Consider the following 20512-nt stretch of genomic DNA (forward strand, 5'->3'; position numbering starts at 1 on the left):
GTTGTGGAAGTTCATAGGTTGAATAAATTTAAGGAGGAACTGGACAGGCATTTGGAGGGAATGGTGTGATTTTTTATTTTTTTGGCTGATGCTGCATAAGCTCATACACTTGCTTTCTTGCATCACATGCCACTACTACTACTACTATCTTGCTTTTTCGGCAAAGAAAAGTGAAATGGGTGCTCCTCACAAAGAATTGGTTTCTGGAAAAAATATTTTATATATTCTTTCTTCAATGGTACTAGGTTAGTATTAGTAGAGGCATATGATGCAAGAAAGCAAGCTTATGCAGCATCAGCAAAAAAAAAAAAAAAAAACCCTCCCTTTTCACCCCTCCATTCGTTCCAAATACCTGTCCAGCTCAGCCTTAAATTTATTTAGGCTATCACCTTCCACAACAAAGGATGGAAGTCTGTTCCACCAACCAACTACCCTGGCTAAAGGCAAACTTCCGCACATCTATCCTACATCTGTCTTTCCTCAATTTGAATTTATGCCCTCTCAGGTGATTATTCTGAGCAAGAGGAAGAATCCCATCAGTATTGAGCACGCTCAAACCATTCAAGGCTTTATACACCTCAATGAGATCACCTCACAGGTTCCTAGTCTCCAGACACTGTAATTTGCAAAACTTAAGCCTTTCTTCTTAAGAACATCCCTTTGTTCCATTCACTAATCTTGTTGCCCTTCTCTGTACTCGTTCCAACAGCTCTAAATCCTTCTTAAAATGAGGCCTCCAGACCTGTATACAGTACTCAAGGTGTGGCCTGACCATTGCCTTATACAAGGGGATAATCACCTCCTTATCCCTGCTAGAAAAATTCCTGTATATCATTGAGAAAACACCATGAGCTACTCTTGCAGACCGTCTGCACTGCTCCGAAAACTTCATATCTGCCTGCACAATTACCCCCAAGGTCCTTTCGTTCTCTACTGCTGTCAATGTTTACTAACAAATGTTCAAGGAAATTACCTATTGAAATTTATGTCAAACTGAAAGTAGCTTACGCACACCTTATGAGCAAAGGGGAAAAAAACGGTGCTGTTCATTACAAATTGTTTTTTGTAATTTGTTTATTTAACCCCAGGGGCTCACATCTGGCAACTATGGGCTTGGCAAACCCAGGGTCCTGAGCTGGATATTATCATTCTTCTCTTTCTTGGTGATTCCTTTCTGCTTCTGACACACACACACACACACACACACACACACACACACACACACACACACACACACACACACACACACACACACTCTCTCTCTCTCTCTCTCTCAGGGTAACTCAGAAAATTTTTTTGGCTGGAGCAGCATAAGCCTTAGGCTTTCTTGCACCATATGGCTAAGAATAATAATAATTATCATTTTGTAATTGGTTACAAAATCTCTCTATATGAATTAATAACAAAATTTAATGGAAAATGCGTTAAAACTTCTGAAAGCCAGTATCAAATTGAAAAAAAAGAAAGGAATGAAATCTAATACATATATAGCTATTTTTTTTAAATAGCTGCTGTAGCTATTAATATGAAAATTTGGTTTTGTATTCGTATTAGTAACCAGGAGTAACTAAGTTAGTATTAGTAACTAGGGGAGAAAAAAAAAACATTAAGAAATTGGCAAAAATTAGCATTAGCAGAGGCATTTGATGCAAGAAAGCAAGCTTATGCAGCATCAGCCAAAAAAAAAAAAAAAAAATCCACTTCACCCCTCTGTTCGTTCAAAATACCTGTCCAGCTGAGCCTTAAACTTATTTAGGCTATCAACCTCCACCCCAAGGGATGGAAGTCTGTTCCAGCAACTAACCACCCGCTGGCTAAAGGCAAATTTCCGCACGTCTATCCTACATCTGTCTTTCCTCAATTTGAATTTATGCCCTCTCAGGTGATTTTTCTGAGCTAGAGGAAGAATCCCATCAGCATTGAGCATGCTTAAACCATTCAAGGCTTTATACACCTCTATCAGATCACCTCGCTGGTGCCTAGTCTCCAGACACTGTAATTTGCAAAACTTAAGCCTTTCTTCGTAAGAGCACCCCTTTGTTCCATTCACTAATCTTGTTGCCCTTCTCTATACTCGTTCCAGCAGTTCTACATCCTTCTTGAAATGAGGCCTCCAGACCTGTATACAGTACTCTAGGTGTGGCCTGACCATTACCTTATACAATGGAATAATCACCTCCTTATCCCTGCTGGAAAAATTCCTGTATATCATTGACAATACTCCATGAGCTACTCTTGCAGCCCATCTGCACTGCTCAGAGAACTTCATATCTGCCTGCACAACCACCCCCAAGTCCCTTTCATTCTCTACCACTGTCAGTGTAGTACCACAGAGTTGATACGTTGCTCTGGGGTTGCTGTTTCCCATGTGTAGTACTTTACATTTGTCAATGTTAAACTTCATTTGCCACCTCTCAGCCCATCTGCTCAACCTTTCCAGATCCTGTTGCAGCAGCATAGTGTCAGTAGTGTCCTTGACAACAATGCCAACCTTTGTATCGTCTGCAAACTTGGACATTAAGCTTGATATACCATCATCAATATCATTTATAAATACAGAAAACAATAATGGACCCAACACAGAGCCCTGAGGGACTCCACTAATAACATTAGTCCACGATGAGCAGTGTCCATTGATTACCACTCTCTGTCTTCTCCCCCTCAACCACCCCTTTATCCATAGCAGCAATTTGCCTCCAATGTCACACTGCTCCAATTTGTGCAGCAGTCTTCCATGTGCAACAGTATCAAAAGCCTTTCTAAGATCCAAGTATATAATATCAAAGTTATTCCCTGCATCCAGTTCTTTTGTGACTGCATCATAGTATCCAATCAAGTTGGTCAGGCAAGACTTCCCCTTAACAAAACCATGCTGTGTCTGAGCTATAACTGAAGTCTTGTCTAAATGATCCTGCAGTGCTTCTTTAACCAGTGCCTCCATTTATTTTCCTGGAACAGAAGTTAAGCTCACATGTCTATAATTACTTGTGTCAGCCTTTGATCCTCCTTTGTTAATTGGGGTCACATTCCATAATGTAATACAGAAAATAAAGTATTTCTATTATTGTGGTGTAATTGTGTGGATAATTCATTCTTTCTCAATAAACTGTGAAGATAGTGGTTCATTTATTGCGATGTATTATTCCAGTTGTATCATATGATATGTATTAATTACTTATTATTATTAATTTTAAAGAAACATTCTGGAATGCTATTTTGGATGAAAGGTTGATTTGTATTAAAATTTTTCTTGATTCTGGTTTGTTAAAATTTTGAAGTGTGCTTATGTAAGTTTTGCCATAAATAGCTTTTTAAATAATGGTGCATTTTTAATATTGAAGCACAGCTTGTTTTCTAAGATTTGATAATTTCTCAATAAGGTTCCTTTTTCTTTAAACTTCTTTAAAATAGTATTTTCTTAGGTTTTTTAAAATCAATTCTCAATGCCAAAAGTTAAATGCATTTTATGAGTAACTGTGGTATAGTTATTTTTGACATAGTTTAGTTTTTAAGAAGATTGCATTATATAAGTATATTGTTTTACTTTCATAATAGAACAGTGGGAACCACAGAAATTGCACAATGGCTTCCAGAGATAATTCAAGCCTTCAGAATTCTCCTCTTGCAAGAGATATTTCATTAACTGCAGAAATCCCAAAGCCAAGCAAGATTATGGCAGTGGAGATTCATTTTTTAGATGGTTCATGTAATGTGATTCATATTCAGGTATGCAAGAGAGAGAGAGAGAGAGAGAGAGATTGCTGTTTTGAAATTAGTATTTCAGTATGTATTAAAGATGATTCAGTATGCATTACAGATGATTTTGCTGAAATTGTGTCAAGGCTTATAATTGACAGTGAATGTCTACTGAAGCATCAAGTCTGTTTTTCTTTTTTGATTTTGCTTCACACTATTTGGCAAAAACACATTGACATAAATAAGTCATCACAAATGGTAAAAAAGTTTACAAATTGCTTTGTTTGCTGTATTAGGGAAAGAGTCCAACAAACTAGCCCAGAACGAAGATAGTAGAACACTAAAAATCTTTTCTTGGATTGGCATGTCACAAAAAGTATCTTCTTTTGTGGATAAAACAGAGTAGTTTTTCAATTTTTCAAGAAACAGTTAGCTATCCACCTGTAATTTTCAATGTCTGTATTAAGGGGAAAATATTCTCCAAAAGACATCGACAGCTGTGTGAGGTGGTCAATTATAGCTTCTATAAATCTGACCCTGCTGAGATAGTTTTTTTCAATAAGACTTGTAGTAAAAGTATCGAAGGTATCATATTATCCTGCTTCAGCTCTCTTTCTTCAAAGAAAATTTTATCTGTGAATGCAGAGATTTTATCATTATCCATGAAAAGTGTCATGTATTTACCTTTGAAGTGTGTGCAGTTTGTCAAATATATTATCAGCATGGTATGCAACCCTTATGAATTTTAATCACTAGATATAAAGTTGATGAATCTGCAGTTTATCTCAAGTTGATTTTCTTGTGTCTTCAACTTTATAATCAGTAGGAAACACAATTTCAGAGTGTAATTCAGAGACTCTCATCAGCGCTTTACCTTGACTCAGCCAACATCCTTTGGTGTAAAAAAGTTAGCAATCATAGTTGCTGTCCATTTCTTTGCAAATCTGCCAGAAAAGCCTTGAATTTAAGCCACTAGATTTCACATAATTGATGATTTCTTTCAGTGTCTTAAAAATATCTTTCAGTTTTGCAGGAATGTTTTTCACAGTTAAATTTTTGCTGTGGAGTACACAGTGACTACTGGAACAGGAGGAGTGTGCTGCTGCCTTGATTCACTTAACATCAGAAATGAGATCCAGCATAGCCTTTGTGCCATCAGTACACTTCTTCCAGTCAAGTTTGTGAGCACAAAAAAAGCTCTCAGTTTTGTTCAAAAATATAAGCTCTTGTTGTAGTTGTTTTCAAATTGTCACAAATAAGAATGTCTTCACATAGCTGACCGTTATACAAATATGGAAAAATACTAACAGCACAGCTAGGCTATTCATCAGTGCTCTAACAGAATTGAAAGGTAAAATAAGGCTACAACTTTATTGATATGATTCCAAAATTTGGTGACAGCCGTTGGAATGTGAAATGAACACTTTTCAAAACTTTGCTATGTGTGTTTAGCTTCATTTCTAATTTTACGAACTGGTTGTAGAAATTTTTATATGATATTTTGCACATCAAGAGATGGTGCTACTGACAAGAGTGGCATGCATGCCATGGATTGGCCGCTCCTGGTGTTTGAGTGTCAGACATGCAGTTGTTGAGCAATGTAATACAAAATACCACTCAACTGTTGAGGTATTGTCACCTTTTTGATTGAGGGACTGTCACCTTTTTGATTGAGAATTGTCATTTTTGTTCGATGGATTGTCACTGTTGCACTGATATGTTGTAAAACTGCCACATCATATCCAGTTGTCTTATGGCTATTATATGTTAATCTTATGTTTGTTTAATTGCTGCCTTGGTTTTGTAGAAACGATTAGTTTTCACGTCGTGTACAGTATCTCAAAAGTTTGATAATAATTCAAATTTATTTTGTGTGTGCACGTGGAACTGAATTTGGAATCCAAAAAATAAGTGATTGTACTATTGATTAAGAAGGCCCATGCATTATAATTTGGCTGGAAGGTTAGCGATTGGAATGCAAGCTAGTGTCCCCATGTATTTCAATGTTCCTGTGCTAGGTCCTTGAGAAGATGGTTTTGGGGTTTGTATTCATCAGTGCCATATGTTCTGGTAGACAGAGAGAGAGCACTGAAGGATGATGAAAGTGGTTATAAATACATAATTGCTCTTTCTATTTGTTTATATATATGGAAATATTTTCAAATTTGAAGCATTTCATATAATATCCAAACTTGCTTTTTGCTGTGCATGTAATATCTCACTGTGAGAACCTAACAATCCTTCAGTTGTCTGAAGGATAGACTTTGAAAGAAGGATTAAGCTATGACTCTGAGACAGTGAACTGACTTCTGCACTCAGTGTATAAATCTATATTTTCAGGCATTAGTTATGCCTCGCATGATTTTAAAATTAAGTGATATATTTTCATATTTGAGGAATAATTCTTGGGAATAAGGGAAGCAAAAGTCAGCAATAATATTTTAATCAGCTCTTAAACTCACAAAGTTATAAAACTTATGCAGTACAAAAGAACTTCGTTAAAAGCCTCATTAAAGTCAACTGAAAAAGCAGAGAAACTCTTCTGAAATGGTCTGTGCCAATTGTATTACCTAAAAGTTAGGCACTTATGCAATACTTTGAATTAAAATTAAATTTAACACATTCAGACAACACAACCCTAAATTTAGAGCTGATCTCATTTAAATATTTTATTTTTATTATGAATGTGTGTAATATTGGTCATGAATTGCGTTTTATCATGAACTGATTACAAATGTAAATTTATGATATTCACATTTGCACATTTGTAAGATTATAATTTGCTATAATGTGGAGTGAAGAAAACTGCTATTAGTATCAACAGAATGACATAAGGAAGGCGTAAGCTTAATATCATCAGTAAAAAAAAAAAAAAAAAAAAAAGCCTATATATATCGAAAGTTACTAATGTTCACACTTCTCACTTTTAAAAATATACATATTAGAAAAAAAATCAGAAAAACATTTGTTTTTCCAAGTTAAATGTAAAAAAAATATATAAATAAATTCTTGGTATCTCAGGATTTCTCAGTAAAAGAAAATAAGAAAAAAAAAATTCATCTTTTCAGGAAAAGCAATATTGAGAATTCTAAGAAGTTTTTATTTTATATATTTTAATTTTTCAGAGTAAAGCAGTTGGCCAAACACTCTTTGATCAAGTGTGTAAAATGCTAAACTTACTGGAAGTTGATTACTTTGGCCTTGAATATATTGATGCTAGAGGTACAAAGGTAAGTGATTTGCCATTATAAATAGTTGTGTTAATTAAGGGGAGAGAGAGATTGTGAATGTGTTTTCATCATAATAGACTACATAAATTTACAATAAAAAGTTCTTTCAAACATGCAAAATAGGTAATCACATGAAAACAATTTGAAACCAGATTATTTCACCTTTGGAGTGTTAGTAGATATGATTGATGAATTACATAACCAAGAAAGAAATAATGATAACAAAAATTGCTATTTAATTTTATACATAATCTGTTCTAATGTCAATGCACCTTTTACAATAATTCTTCAGTATTATGATCATTGTTGATTGAGGGCTGTATCTTTTGCTTTCATCCAGATTTCAGTAGGATTAATGACTTCATTATTGCTTTCAAATTTCATTCCTTTCAGGAAATTTTTCATAAATCTGAATATATAAATAGAAGAGCCAAATATGGATAAAGGAGAGATGTGACAATGGTGTAAAGTCATAATTAGTGATTGTAATTATTGCAGTGTGTGATTTAATGAAAAATGCAAAAAAAGAAATTATTATGCAATTACACTATAAAATTCTAACATTCCAGTGGAAAATACCATTTGCAAACAATTGTCATATGAGTTAGTGCTTTTATTTTATTTTTTTTTTTGACTAACTACACTGAAAGGACAGAATTCATGGGATAGTTGGTTCCTGGGCAATTCAACACTGTCACCCTGCTCGCAAGTGGATGAACCCACCGCTTGTCAAGTATAAATAATAATAATAAAATTCTTTAATCATAGAAATGTAGGACACAATTCCCGCTACAGGCAACCAGAGGAATCTTACAATTAACTGTACATATTACAATCAGTACATAAAGAACTATGTGGGTACACATAGTTCTTTATGTACTGATTTTATGTACACAGCAAATACATAGACAATGCAATATACACAGCTAACATTGCAATCAATGGATTTTATAGTTATTATAATAGATTGATTATACAGAGCTTATATTGCATTATAGTACATAGATTTTATAGTTATTATATCCAAGCTGCAACACATTGAGACAGTCCGGAAACTTTCACTGGGAGTTATTCCACCGACAATTGCAGGAATGCTGACTGCACTTCACTATGGATTTACGCTTTTCTTCTCTGTAGACAGAATCTCTGGACCATACATCCAAATCAATGTTTGTGGAGTTCAGCGTGCCGATGATGCTGTTCGGGAAGTGTCGCTTGAAGGTCGAGAGCTTCTGCAGGTTAGAACAGAGCACTGGATGGTTTCTGAGGGCTCTACCAGGGATTTCCCAGCCTACAATTTCCCAGATATTAATGAAGTCGAGAGCAGCGGAGCATAAATTAAGTGCCATTGTGAGCTTCCTGCATATGCCAGGTGCTGGGCCGGGGTGTATCTCAGATTTATGCAGAACTGTGATTTTGATGTTGTATGGGGTAAGTGAGCCCAATTGTTGGCCCACTTTAGGACCCAGAATTCCAGACCCCAGAGTACCTTCAGACTGGACATAGGAGCAGCCAACCAAACTTCTATACCATAACTGATGATAGAACTAAAGTAGTAGAGGAGAAATTTTCTGACTCTTTCCTTGTTGAGTGCTCTACAGAGATCGTTTCATAACCCAGAAAGCCCGTAATGCTATTTATAGGTACACTGCATTCACGTAGATGGTAATTTGATGTCAGTATGGATAAATGTGAGTTAACTGACTTTGAAAGAGGGATGATAGTGGGTGCCTGACGCATGGGTCACTCTATCATGGAGGTGGTACAGAGATTACACTTGCCATTTGACAGTATCAAGCATGTATCTGGAATATGCTGTTTCCTGAATAACATCCCATCGTGGACAGTGGACAGTGCTGTGGGCGGAGAAAGGTGGTGGATGGACGTGGCCGTCGATGTATATCTCACATTGTTTCAGCCAACCAGACAGTGGCACAAATCACCTCCAATTTCAACGATGGAGGTGCCTGAAATGTCTCCACCAAGACCATCAGGCGATCATTAGCCGCAATAGGTTATGGGAGCCTACACACAGGACTACTACACAGGACTCTACGCCTCAACTGGATGAAAGAACATTGGCACTGGACCTTGGATGATTGGAGACGGGTCTCCTGGTCCGATGAGGCCCATTTCCAGTTATTTTGGGCCGAAGGAAAGGTGCGTATCTGGCGGAAGCTATGCACTCGTCATGTCAACAAGGAACTGTTCAGGCAGGTAAACAGTTGGTAATGGTCTGGGGCATGTTCAGCTGGCACATATTGGGACCTCTGGTACATCTAGACCAGTTTCTCAACCTTTCTTTAATATCACTCCCTAAAGGGCTTTTTAGACAAGCATCAGGCTCAGGATCCCCGAGGCTGATGCTTCTTAGCTAAAATTTCAATGTTCAGTACGATGTTCATAAGTTTAATGCTAATGTCTCCTCTTTTACATATATCAATTCTGTTTCTTTCCTTTGTTAATATTCTATTTACTGAACTAAAACTACCTTCAACTATATAACATGTTGGAAAACAAAGAAGTACTTTGGCCATTTCAGACCACGTTGTTGGGTAAAGAAGTTTAGTTGTTTTTGATCCCCACAACTCAGCCATTCCACCTTTTTCGAATTTATATTTGCATTCTTTGTTATATTTTAATTCAGTGAATTCTTGAATTTCTTCACTAGCAGACCTGGCATAACATCCAATTGTATCTAACATCCATGACTTCACTTCAAAAGAAAATAAATCCGAAAATCTGTTTTTCATTTCACCTTTTACTTTGACTGTAAAAGTTGACTGCCGCGTCGGACGTTTATTTGCAACACCCTCTGTTTCAGTTGGAGCTGCATCGGATGTATAGCTCTGACAGTTGTTGGAAATTTACATTATTTTTGAAAAGCGTGGCCTCTGGTGATACATGTTTGCATAGTGCTATGAGAAAAATATAAGCGAGTAACTGGTCATCATTTAAAAATCCTTTATTATATGAATTTTACAATTACAAAATTATGAAGATTTATGGTGTTGTCTAAAACACTCTAAACACATGAAAGGCTGATGAATACAGTCTGAGCGATACGTCCAAACTCTTTTCCTCTTTCTGCTAGCAACTGATCTCCCTTCTGACTCTTTTAATTTTGCATAACAAAAAATGCACTTTCTTCTAACTTTCTTCTTGTTTGTGTCGAATTTTATAGTTAATATATGAATATTACCACTTTTTGGCTTTTCACGTTTCTCTTTCTGTGCTATATTTAGTAAATCTGTAACTATCTTTTCCTGAAAGCTTCTCATCTTTATATTTTGTCATGTGGCACTCTTAAACACCACATAGACATTCACAAGCGATATAACAAGTATATACTATATCGCTAATTTGTGGTACCACTTTATCCCCATTCTTCTTGGCGCCTCCGTAGCCAGGTGGGAAGGAGCAGCAGTGCATAGCACACGCTTCTTGATTAGACCGGGGTTCGAGCCCATGACCACCAAATACGGAGGATGCGGAAAGGTCAGGGAATGACCACCGCATATCCCAGAGTAATATGGCTTTAGTTAATCCAAAAAAAACAAATAACAAACAATCCTCATTCTTAGCATTCTGGCATATGAACCCATTTGGTCTGACAGATCAGTGCCTACTTTTCCTTTATTATATGTTAGAATAGGAAGTGGTTTTTGTTTGGCTTCTTTTTGTTTTCCTTTACTGGTGGAGGGTCCATCAACCATTTCTGGGGCTTGCTTTAGCATTAGCATATGATGCAAGAAAGCAAGCTTATGCAGCATCAGCAAAAAAAAAAAAAAAAAAAAACCCATTCCCATTTCACCCCTCCGTTAGTTCGAAATACCTGTCTAGCTGAGCATTAAATTTATTTAGGCTATCAACTTCCACAACAAGGGATGGAAGTCTGTTCCACCAACCAACTACCCGCTGGCTAAAGGCAAATTTCCACACATCTATCCTACCTCTGTCTTTCCTCAATTTGAATTTATGCCCTCACAGGTGATTATTATGAGCAAGAGGAAGAATCCCATCAGCATTGAGCATGCTCAAACCATTCAAGCCTTTATACACCTCTATCAGATCACCTCGCCGGTGCCTAGTCTCCAGACACTGTAATTTGCTAAACTTAAGCCTTTCTTCATAAGAGCAACCCTTTGTTCCATTCACTAATCTTGTTGCCCTTCTCTGTACTCGTTCCAGTAGCCCTACATCCTTCTTGAAATTAGGCCTCCAGACCTGTATACAGTACTCAAGGTGTGGCCTGACCATTGTCTTATACAAGGGAATAATCACTTCCTTATCCCTGCTAGAAATATTTCTGTATATCATTGACAAGACACCTTGAGCTACTCTTGCAGCCCGTCTGCACTGCTCAGAGAACTTCATATCTGCCTGCACAATTACCCCCAGGTCCTTTTCGTTCTCTACCACTGTCCAACAACAGAGTTGATACGTTGCTCTGGGGGTTACTGTTTCCCATATGTTGTACTTTACATTTGTCAATGTTAAACTTCATTTGCCACCTGTCAGCCCATCTGCTCAACCTTTCTAGATCCTGTTGCAGCAGCATAGTGTCCTTAACAACCCTGCCAACCTTTCTATCATCTGCAAACTTGGACATTAAGCTTGATATACCATCATCAATATCATTTATAAATACAGAAAACAATAATGGACCCAACACTGAACTCTGAGGGACTCCACTAATAACATTAGTCCATGATGAGCAGTGTCCATTGATTACCATTCTCTGTCTTCTCCCCCTCAACAATCCCTTTATCCATAGCAGCAATTTGACTCCAGTGCCACACTGCTCCAATTTGTGCAGAAGTCTTCCATGTGCAACAGTATCAAAAGCCTTTCTAAGATCCAAATATATAATATCAAAGTTATTCTCTGCATCCAGTTCTTTTGTGACTGCATCATAATATGCAATCAAATTGGTCAGACAAGACTTTACCTTAACAAAACCATGCTGTGTTCGAGCTGTAACTGAAGTCTTGTCTAGATGATCCTGCAGTGCTTCTTTAACCAGTGCCTCCATTAATTTTCCTGGAACAGAAGTTAAACTCACAGGTCTATAATTACTTGTGTCAGCCTTTGATCCTCCTTTGTGAATTGGGGTCAGATTTGCGCATTTGGCTGTTTGCTTACTTCCTTTGCTGCCTCCTTTAATATAACTGGATAGATCCCATCCACCCCAGGTGCCTTTTTTATGTTTATCCTCAACAATTTCTCCTCCACTTTCCTCTCAGTTATTATAAAATCATTTAGCTCACTGCCAGAGTTTACTTCACCTCTGACATTCCCCTTCCTGAATAACTCCTCATGTGTGAATGTAGATGCAAAATACTCGTTTAATTTGTTAGCCACCTGAGCAGGATCCTCAATATCCAATGGACAAATCTGATTCATCCCTTTCCTTCTACATAGGTAAAGAACTCTTTTCTGTTTTTCTTTGCATCCTTTGCCAAGGATTTCTCATTATCTGCCTTTGCCTGCCTAATCTCCTTTGTGACTTGGTTACAGACCAGCTTATATCTATCACAGGCTTCCATGTCCCCCATTAATTTATATGAATCCCATGCATTTTTCTTCTCTGCCATATCTTATTAGTTCATCTGACATCCATTTAGGCCTAAACCTTGAACAATATTTCTTAGTTGGTATGTAAAGCCTAGTAGCTTCCAAGATAAGTTCTTTGAATGCTTCCCATTTTGAATTTGCTGTTGGTAACATCATCTGTTGGTCCCACTGTATAGAATATAAATACTGTCTCAGACAATCGTAGTCTTCTTTACGAAAGCAAAAATCCTTCCCTTTACCCGTGATGGTAGTTACCTCTTTCAGTAAATCCTGCTTCAGCACACTGTGATCACTGTCACCTAGTGGTTCCTTTATCTGCAGATTCTTAATGCATGAAGAATCACTACTGATAATCAGATCAAGAGTATTACTCCCTCTATTTGCCTCCCGAACAAGCTGGTGTAGAAAACAATCATCCCATTAATCCACAAAAGCCTTGCTAGTGTGTGAGTGACCAACCCACAAATTCCAGTCTATATCTGGGAAATTAAAATCCCCCATTATAAGACTCTCTAATTTACTGGCCCACTCTATTTCCCTGTACAGTTTCTTATTATACTCATCAGAGTCATTAGGCCTATAGCACACTCCTACTCTCAATTTTGATCTCCCAATGCTTGTCACACTAAACTGGCTCGACACTGCACTGTCCAGCGATGTCAACTGCTTCACTTCCTTGGATTTTATGTGTTTCTTTACTAATAGCATAACCCCTCCTCCTTTCCTATCCTGTCTATCCTTTCTGTACACATTGTACTCCCCAAATTCCAGTTCTGCATTCCTTATATCTGTGTGACACCATGTCTCTGATATCCCAACAATATCTGCCTTTGATGTTTTGAGCAGTACCTCAAATTCATCACATTTATTTACCAAACTCCTAGCATTGGTGTACACGCAAGTATACATGCACCTGTTCCTATTCTTAGCTACCTCAACACAACCCATGTGTTTACTTGTACCGCAATGACTTCCCGCAGTCTCTGAAATATTCTGCACCTTGTTTTCCAGGCCTCTGCTCATTCCAATAGAAGCAGTGCAAGAATCATTTTTACCTCTGCCAGTGGCTAATGTTAATCTATTAGTCCTTGTATCCCCCCAAGCTAGCAGTTTTTCGACCCACCTAACACTGCCTCGATAGCATCAGCAAATATTTTTGCACCCTTTCTATTTAAGTGTATCCCATCCCTGTAGAAGCAGTCTCTCCTGTTAACAAGTACAGACCAGGCTGAAAAAAATTCTAACCCTTGAGTCTTTCCAGGGCGAATTGATCGACAAGGCTCTCATCATATACTCCCTTCTATCTTGTCTGGGCAGAATTGCAGACACTTTCAAATTCAACCCTAATTCACGGCTTTTTTTCAACAGTGACCTGTACTTGTTAAGTAATTTTGCCGGTCTTACTCTTAATATCATTAGTTCCAACATGTACAACTATATCACCTTTTGTGTCCTTAAAAGATGATATCCACTCTACAATGTCATCAACCTTTGCCCCTGGCAGACATACCCTGGTCCTGTTCCATCTATCCTTTTTACAAAGCATGTTCCCCATTTCCCTGACAATAGAGTCACCAACAACTACTAGTTCCTGTGGGACCAGCGCATTCTGCCTTGGGGGTTGCCACTTTGTTGCGTGATGACCAAGTGATGACCTCTGGCTTTGATGGGCCCCTCAATTTAGATCCTTCGAGGGCATCCATCCTGTCCTTCAAGCTCTCATATAGGCCCATAACAACTCTGAGTTGTCTCCTGATTTCCTTACACCCCTTCCATTGCACACACACAAAGACATCACCCATGGCAATATCATGTCCCGTACCCAATTGTTGTTAGTAGTCTCATATCTTGAGCATCTCACCACTTTAGATCAATAATTCCATTTTTTTTTCTTCCTTGGTGATCATCTCCCCTTTATTTAGCTTTGAATACATGACATCTTTAGGCATAAATTTTTTACTGTCTCGTAACATACCAACAATGTGAGTTTTTTGATGAAGAAATGATAATGCCAGATGGTAGCTCGTATGAAAATTGTTGTACGTACGAGGTGCGCCCTTTATTTAGAAGTCCTTGCTATAATTCTTTGCAGCTAAACATATGGATTTTATACAATTTTCAGATTTAACTGAATAAATCTTACTCGACCTGGTATATCCTTCAGTGGAACAAAACTTGAACAGCTTATTTATATTGTAGTTTTAAATATTTTTCACCAACCTTATGTAGAAATAAAACACAACGAAAACGAAAACTGGAATCTTGATAACTATGTATTTATAATAAATTATATTTGCCTGTATTTACAATAAATTATATTTGCTTGTATTTACAATAAATTATATTTGCCTGTATTTACAATAAATTATATTTAACTTTACAACTAAAATATATGAAATATACATTAAAATATACTGGGTTAAGAACAATATGTTCCTGGAAAATTAATGGAGGCACTGGTTAAAGAAGCACTGCAGGATCATCTAGACAAGACTTCAGTTATAGCTCAGACATAGCATGGTTTTGTTAAGGGGAAGTCTTGCCTGACCAATTTGATTGGATACCATGATGCAGTCACAAAAGAACTGGATGCAGGGAATAACTTTGATATTATATACTTGGATCTTAGAAAGGCTTTTGATACTGTTGCACATGGAAGACTGCTACACAAATTGGAGCAGTGTGGCATTGGAGGCAAATTGCTGCTATGAATAAAGGGGTGGTTGAGGGGGAGAAGCCAGAGAGTGGTAATCAATGGACACTGCTCATCGTCGACTAGTGTTATTAGTGGAGTCCCTCAGGGTTCAGTATTGGGTCCATTATTGTTTTCTGTATTTATAAATGATATTGATGATGGTATATCAAGCTTAATGTCCAAGTTTGCAGACGATACAAAGGTTAGCAGGGTTGTCAAGGACACTACTGACACTATGCTGCTGCAACAGGATCTGGAAAGGTTGAGCAGATGGTCTGAGAGGTGGCAAATGAAGTTTAACATTGACAAATGTAAAGTACTACATATGGGAAACAGCAACCCCAGAGCAACGTATCAACTTTCTGGTACTACACTGACAGTGGTAGAGAATGAAAGGGACCTGGGGGTGGTTGTGCAGGCAGATATGAAGTTTTCTGAGCAGTGCAGACGGGCTGCAAGAGTAGCTCATGGTGTATTGTCAATGATATATAGGAATTTTTCTAGCAGGGATAAGGAGGTGATTATTCCCTTGTATAAGGCAATGGTCAGACCACACCTAGAGTACTGTATACAGGTCTGGAGGCCTCATTTCAAGAAGGATGTAGAAATGCTGGAACGAGTACAGAGAAGGGCAACAAGATTAGTGAATGGAACAAAGGGGTGCTCTTACGAAGAAAGGCTTAAGTTTTGCAAATTACAGTGTCTGGAGATTAGGCACCGGCGAGGTGATCTGATAGAGGTGTATAAAGCCTTGAATGGTTTGAGCATGCTCAATGCTGATGGGATTCTTCCTCTTTCTCAGAATAATCACCTGAGAGGGCATAAATTCAAATTGAGAAAAGACAGATGTAGGATAGACTTGAGGAAATTTGCCTTTAGCGAGCGGGTGGTTGGTTGGTGGAATAGACTTCCATGCCTTGTCGTGGAAGTTGATAGCCTAAATAAGTTGATACTGTTGGACAGGTATTTCAAACGAACAGAGGGGTGAAGTGGAAGTGGTTATTTTTTATTTATTTATTTTTTTTTTAATTTTTTATTTTTTTTGGGCTGATGCTGCATAAGCTTACTTTCTTGCATCAAATGCCTCTACTAATGCTAATGCTAATAAAAACACATTAAAATATACTAAATTAAAAGCGATAAAACCATAGCTTTTGAAGGCTCCTGCCTTCTTCTTCAGCGGTATTTTCTTTGTTCTGCAGTGCGTCTTTAAATACCAGCAGGTTCACAGTATTCATCACGTGTTCCGTTCTCTTGTGGTATGGAACCGGAAATGGCTCGGGAGTGGGTCATATGGAACCGTTCATCCCTTCTGAGGATAGTAGCCTCAAAGAGGTGATGGATCCGCGTTCCTCTATCTCTATTAATGTTCACTGTGGAACAGATCCGCAAACTCTCGAGCCACTTGCGGTCCCAGAATTTATGTGCCCGATCGGTGATGATAGCATCATCCCGGGGAGATCTGGTGCTGCTTCTCCCAAAAATGCTCGGTCACGGCGGACTTACCATACTCCGCATTTCTTATTGCCTTAGTGTGCTCCCCCACATAACTTGATTCCGCTTGAGCAGCTTGATTCCATATCTGGGAGCTTTTTTTTTTTGGTACATATTGTCGGAATATCAGCCTGCCTCTCCATGGAATAAGAGTTTCGTCAATGATGTATTCTTGGCTGCGGAAAAATATTTTCCGATATTTGAGCTGCAAAACATCTATCAGGTGTTGTATCTTACTGAGTCTGTCCCCTGGAATGGCAGTTTCATTGTCTGAAAAGTGAATGAGACAACAATTCAGATCTGTTGCGAGACATTTCTGTTACGAAGTTATTTTTGTAGATAGGTTTGGTTGACCAGTAAGATGCAATACTGCCCAACTTACTAGTCCCATCCATGTAAGAAGCCCCTAAAAACTTTCTCATCTCATCAGCAGTTATTGGAACCCACTTTTTAGATGATTCTGCCACAAAGCTCAGGTATTCTGAATTTTCTGTTCGGCTTATCTGTTTGTTTCTGTTACAATACGATTTATGACTACTTCATCAAAAAATAATGAAAACGCCTCAAGATGAGTAATATTTCTTGATACGTCTATTTGCAGTCTCAATTTGTCTATAAAATCAAATCTTTTTTGGTGTCCTTTGTATCAGTTCATTCAATAGCTTCATTTGTTTCAGTTGTTTCAATCTCAGGTTCTTCAGTCTTTTCAAATTGCTCATCAGTGTTTTCTTTTGCCTTCTAGTCTTGAAGTACCATCTAGTCTTGAAGTACTTTTGCCATCTAGTCTTCTTCAATGTTTTCTGGTATTTTAGTATCTTCTTCATTTGAAGAAATATCTCAGTCAGGATCTTATACCGAACCATCAGAGTCAAAATCTTTTTTTTCATCTTCAGAACTACTACTAAGATTTTCAGCAGTTTTTCTCAGTTTGTCTTCTTTTAGTAATTTTCTTTGTCATTGCTTTTAGATTTTTTTTTTTTTTTTTTTACAACACACTTGTACAAATTTGTGGAGAAACACAACACAATGTAATGGATAATACAGTGTGCTAACGAACTTGTTTTCACACAATCTCTAACAAATACTCACACACACAATCAACGTGGACTAATGTTATTAGTGGAGTTCCTCAGGGTTCAGTGTTGGGTCCATTGTTGTTTTCGGTGTTTATGAATGATATGGATGATGGGATATCAAGTTTAATGTCCAAGTTTGCAGATGATACAAAGGTTGGCAGAGTTGTTAAGGACACCACTGACGCTATGCTGCTGCAACAGGATCTGGAAAGGTTGCACAGATGGGCTGAGAGGTGGCAAATGAAGTTTAACATTGACAAATGTAAAGTACTACATATGGGAAACAGTAACCCCAGAGCAACGTATCAACTCTGCGGTACTACACTGACAGTGGTGGAGAATGAAAAGGACCTGGGGGTAATTGTGCAGGCAGATATGAAGTTCTCTGAGCAGTGCAGACGAGCTGCAAGAGTAGCTCATGGTGTCTTGTCAATGATATACAGGAATTTTGCTAGCAGGGATAAGGAGGTGATTATTCCCTTGTATAAGGCAATGGTTAGGCCACATCTTGAGTACTGTATACAGGTCTGGAGGCCTCATTTCAAGAAGGATGTAGAGCTGCTGGAACGGGTACAGAGAAGGGCAACAAGATTAGTGAATGGAACAAAAGGTTGCTCTTACGAAGAAAGGCTTAAGTTTTGCAAATTACAGAGTCTGGAGACTAGGCACCGGCGATGTGATCTGATAGAGGTGTATAAGGCTTTGAATGGTTTGAGCATGCTCAATGCCAATGGGATTCTTCATCTTGCTCAGAATAATCAGCTCAGAGGGCATAAATTCAAATTGAGGAAGGACGAATGTCGGATAGATGTGCGGAAATTTGCCTTTGGCCAGCGGGTGGTTGGTTGGTGGAACCGACTTCCATCACTTGTTGTTGAAGTTGATAGCCTAAACAAATTTAAGGCTCAGCTGGACAGGTATTTTGAGTGAACGGAGGGGTGAAATGGGAGTGGTGTGTGTGTTTTTTTTTTTGGCTGATGCTGAATAAGCTTGCTTTCTTGCATCATATGCCTCTACTAATGCTAATGCTGACAAACTAATTGCGACTTTTGTGAGTTTATTTTATTGCAATTAGTTTATTTCAGCATGCGCCGCGTGTACAATAAACTAATCACAAATGACCTTCATATGTGTTCCATGATAGCGTGACACATATGTGGCTGACATGGCTTCTCAAGAAATAAAGTAACCTACTGGGCCACATCGGCCACATATATGTGACACAAAAATGGACTGTTTTTTGATATTTTAAGCGAAACAACGACATAACACTGACATTACAATATTTATTTTAGAATTACTAATTAAGTTTTTTACTTAATATTTTTTGGCCCTGTGGGAATTTTGTTCTTAAATTAGCTTGGCAGTCAATATGTTAAAGAACACAAATGATCTGAATAATCCTTAAAGCTTCTATACACGGTCAGTTAAAATGTGCATTTTAACTGTGTGACATTGTAACTGAAGGAAAAACTAAGTAACTTGTGAATTTTACACAGTTCGTAGAATTGATCAAACAAGTCGAGATCCATGCAGGTAAATGCGCAGTTATATCAGGGAAATACAGTTTCCCTGCTATAACTGTGGCACAAAGGTTTACCCGTACTGTGGAACATATTTTTTACAGTAACCGAGTGGAAAAAGCAGTGGCGTATGATACACTCATAGACAAATCAAGAGCTATAGAGCCAGAAGCAATGAGAGAAAGTGCAGTGAAAAAAATTAATCCCTTGTGCCCAACTTTTCACAAGGAATTAAAAAAGTGAATGACTCAAAATGATTGGGAACATCTGCTGATGCACACCATTTTTATGGTGTGGCAAGCAAACAAATGACCCCTTTACTTCTACTCGTGGCAACCCTGAACTCACAAAAGCACTGAACAAAATGATAAAACTGATCTGAAACTTATGCCGTATATATATAGGACCCTCGGTTCAGTTTTTCATTCAGTGTTTTAGATGACTCTGCCACGAAGCTCAGGTACTCTGTGCAGTTTTTTTTACAGTTAACTGCACATTTTAACCAAGTATGTATGGGAGGCTTTAAGATCATCATGTGATGATCGGTGATGATTTATTGATTTCAGCTAATTCTTGCATACCATGAAATTGTTTTCTCATTAAATTGCTTTCAAATATTTGCAGTTTTTCAGTGAAGGAAGAGAATGGGCCTATGGCACTGGTTTCCATGGTTTAGAAGAAGAGAATACAGCAGAGCCAGTGGAAGCACTAACTAAAATAAATAAATTTTAATTCGACAAGTAGCTTTCAGGGTGACGAAGCCCTTCCTCAGCAAGAAAGGTACATACATACAGAAATGCGAATATAACATAAAACTTTAGAAATGGAATAAATTATACTAAACATGCTGTGCATGATCAGATGACTTGGAGAGCACGTACATGAATGCGAGAGTGTTCAGTCATTTACTAGGCCAGATCAGGCGATTGTTGTTGGTGCGAGATGCGCATATGGGATTGCTGCCAGCATTTGTCGTGTTTCAAAACTACTGACTCCAAAATTGAGTGTAGTCTTGTACCTCTGCTGCGATTTAAAACTTGGTGACAGCTGGATATATTTAGGGACTCTAACTATAGGTGGTGATAGTAGTGTTAAGATTGATAGATCACCTCACTATTGCACCTGGGGTTGAGGCCATGATGAGTTGACCAAAGATGTTCTGCAATTTCAGCGTGTTCAGAGTCACCTATGCAGATGGACCTGTCATGTTCCGCAAGGCGG

General features: G+C 37.9%; 1 protein-coding gene across 1 annotated transcript in view; it reads left to right on the plus strand.

Annotated features, from left to right (window-relative positions):
* LOC150091141 (FERM, ARHGEF and pleckstrin domain-containing protein 1-like) overlaps nt 1–20512 on the plus strand; it is a 331643-nt gene that overhangs the window by 34853 nt on the left and 276278 nt on the right. Inside the window, exons 2-3 of the mRNA XM_090387751.1 lie at nt 3556–3726; nt 6822–6926. Of these exons, the coding sequence (XP_090243877.1) occupies nt 3556–3726; nt 6822–6926 (276 nt within the window). The remainder of the gene's footprint in view (nt 1–3555; nt 3727–6821; nt 6927–20512) is intronic.

This window comes from Mastigoproctus giganteus, chromosome 1, assembly GCF_048544385.1.
Source record: "Mastigoproctus giganteus isolate SK-2022 chromosome 1, ASM4854438v1, whole genome shotgun sequence".
Taxonomy (NCBI): Eukaryota; Metazoa; Arthropoda; class Arachnida; order Uropygi; family Thelyphonidae; genus Mastigoproctus; species Mastigoproctus giganteus.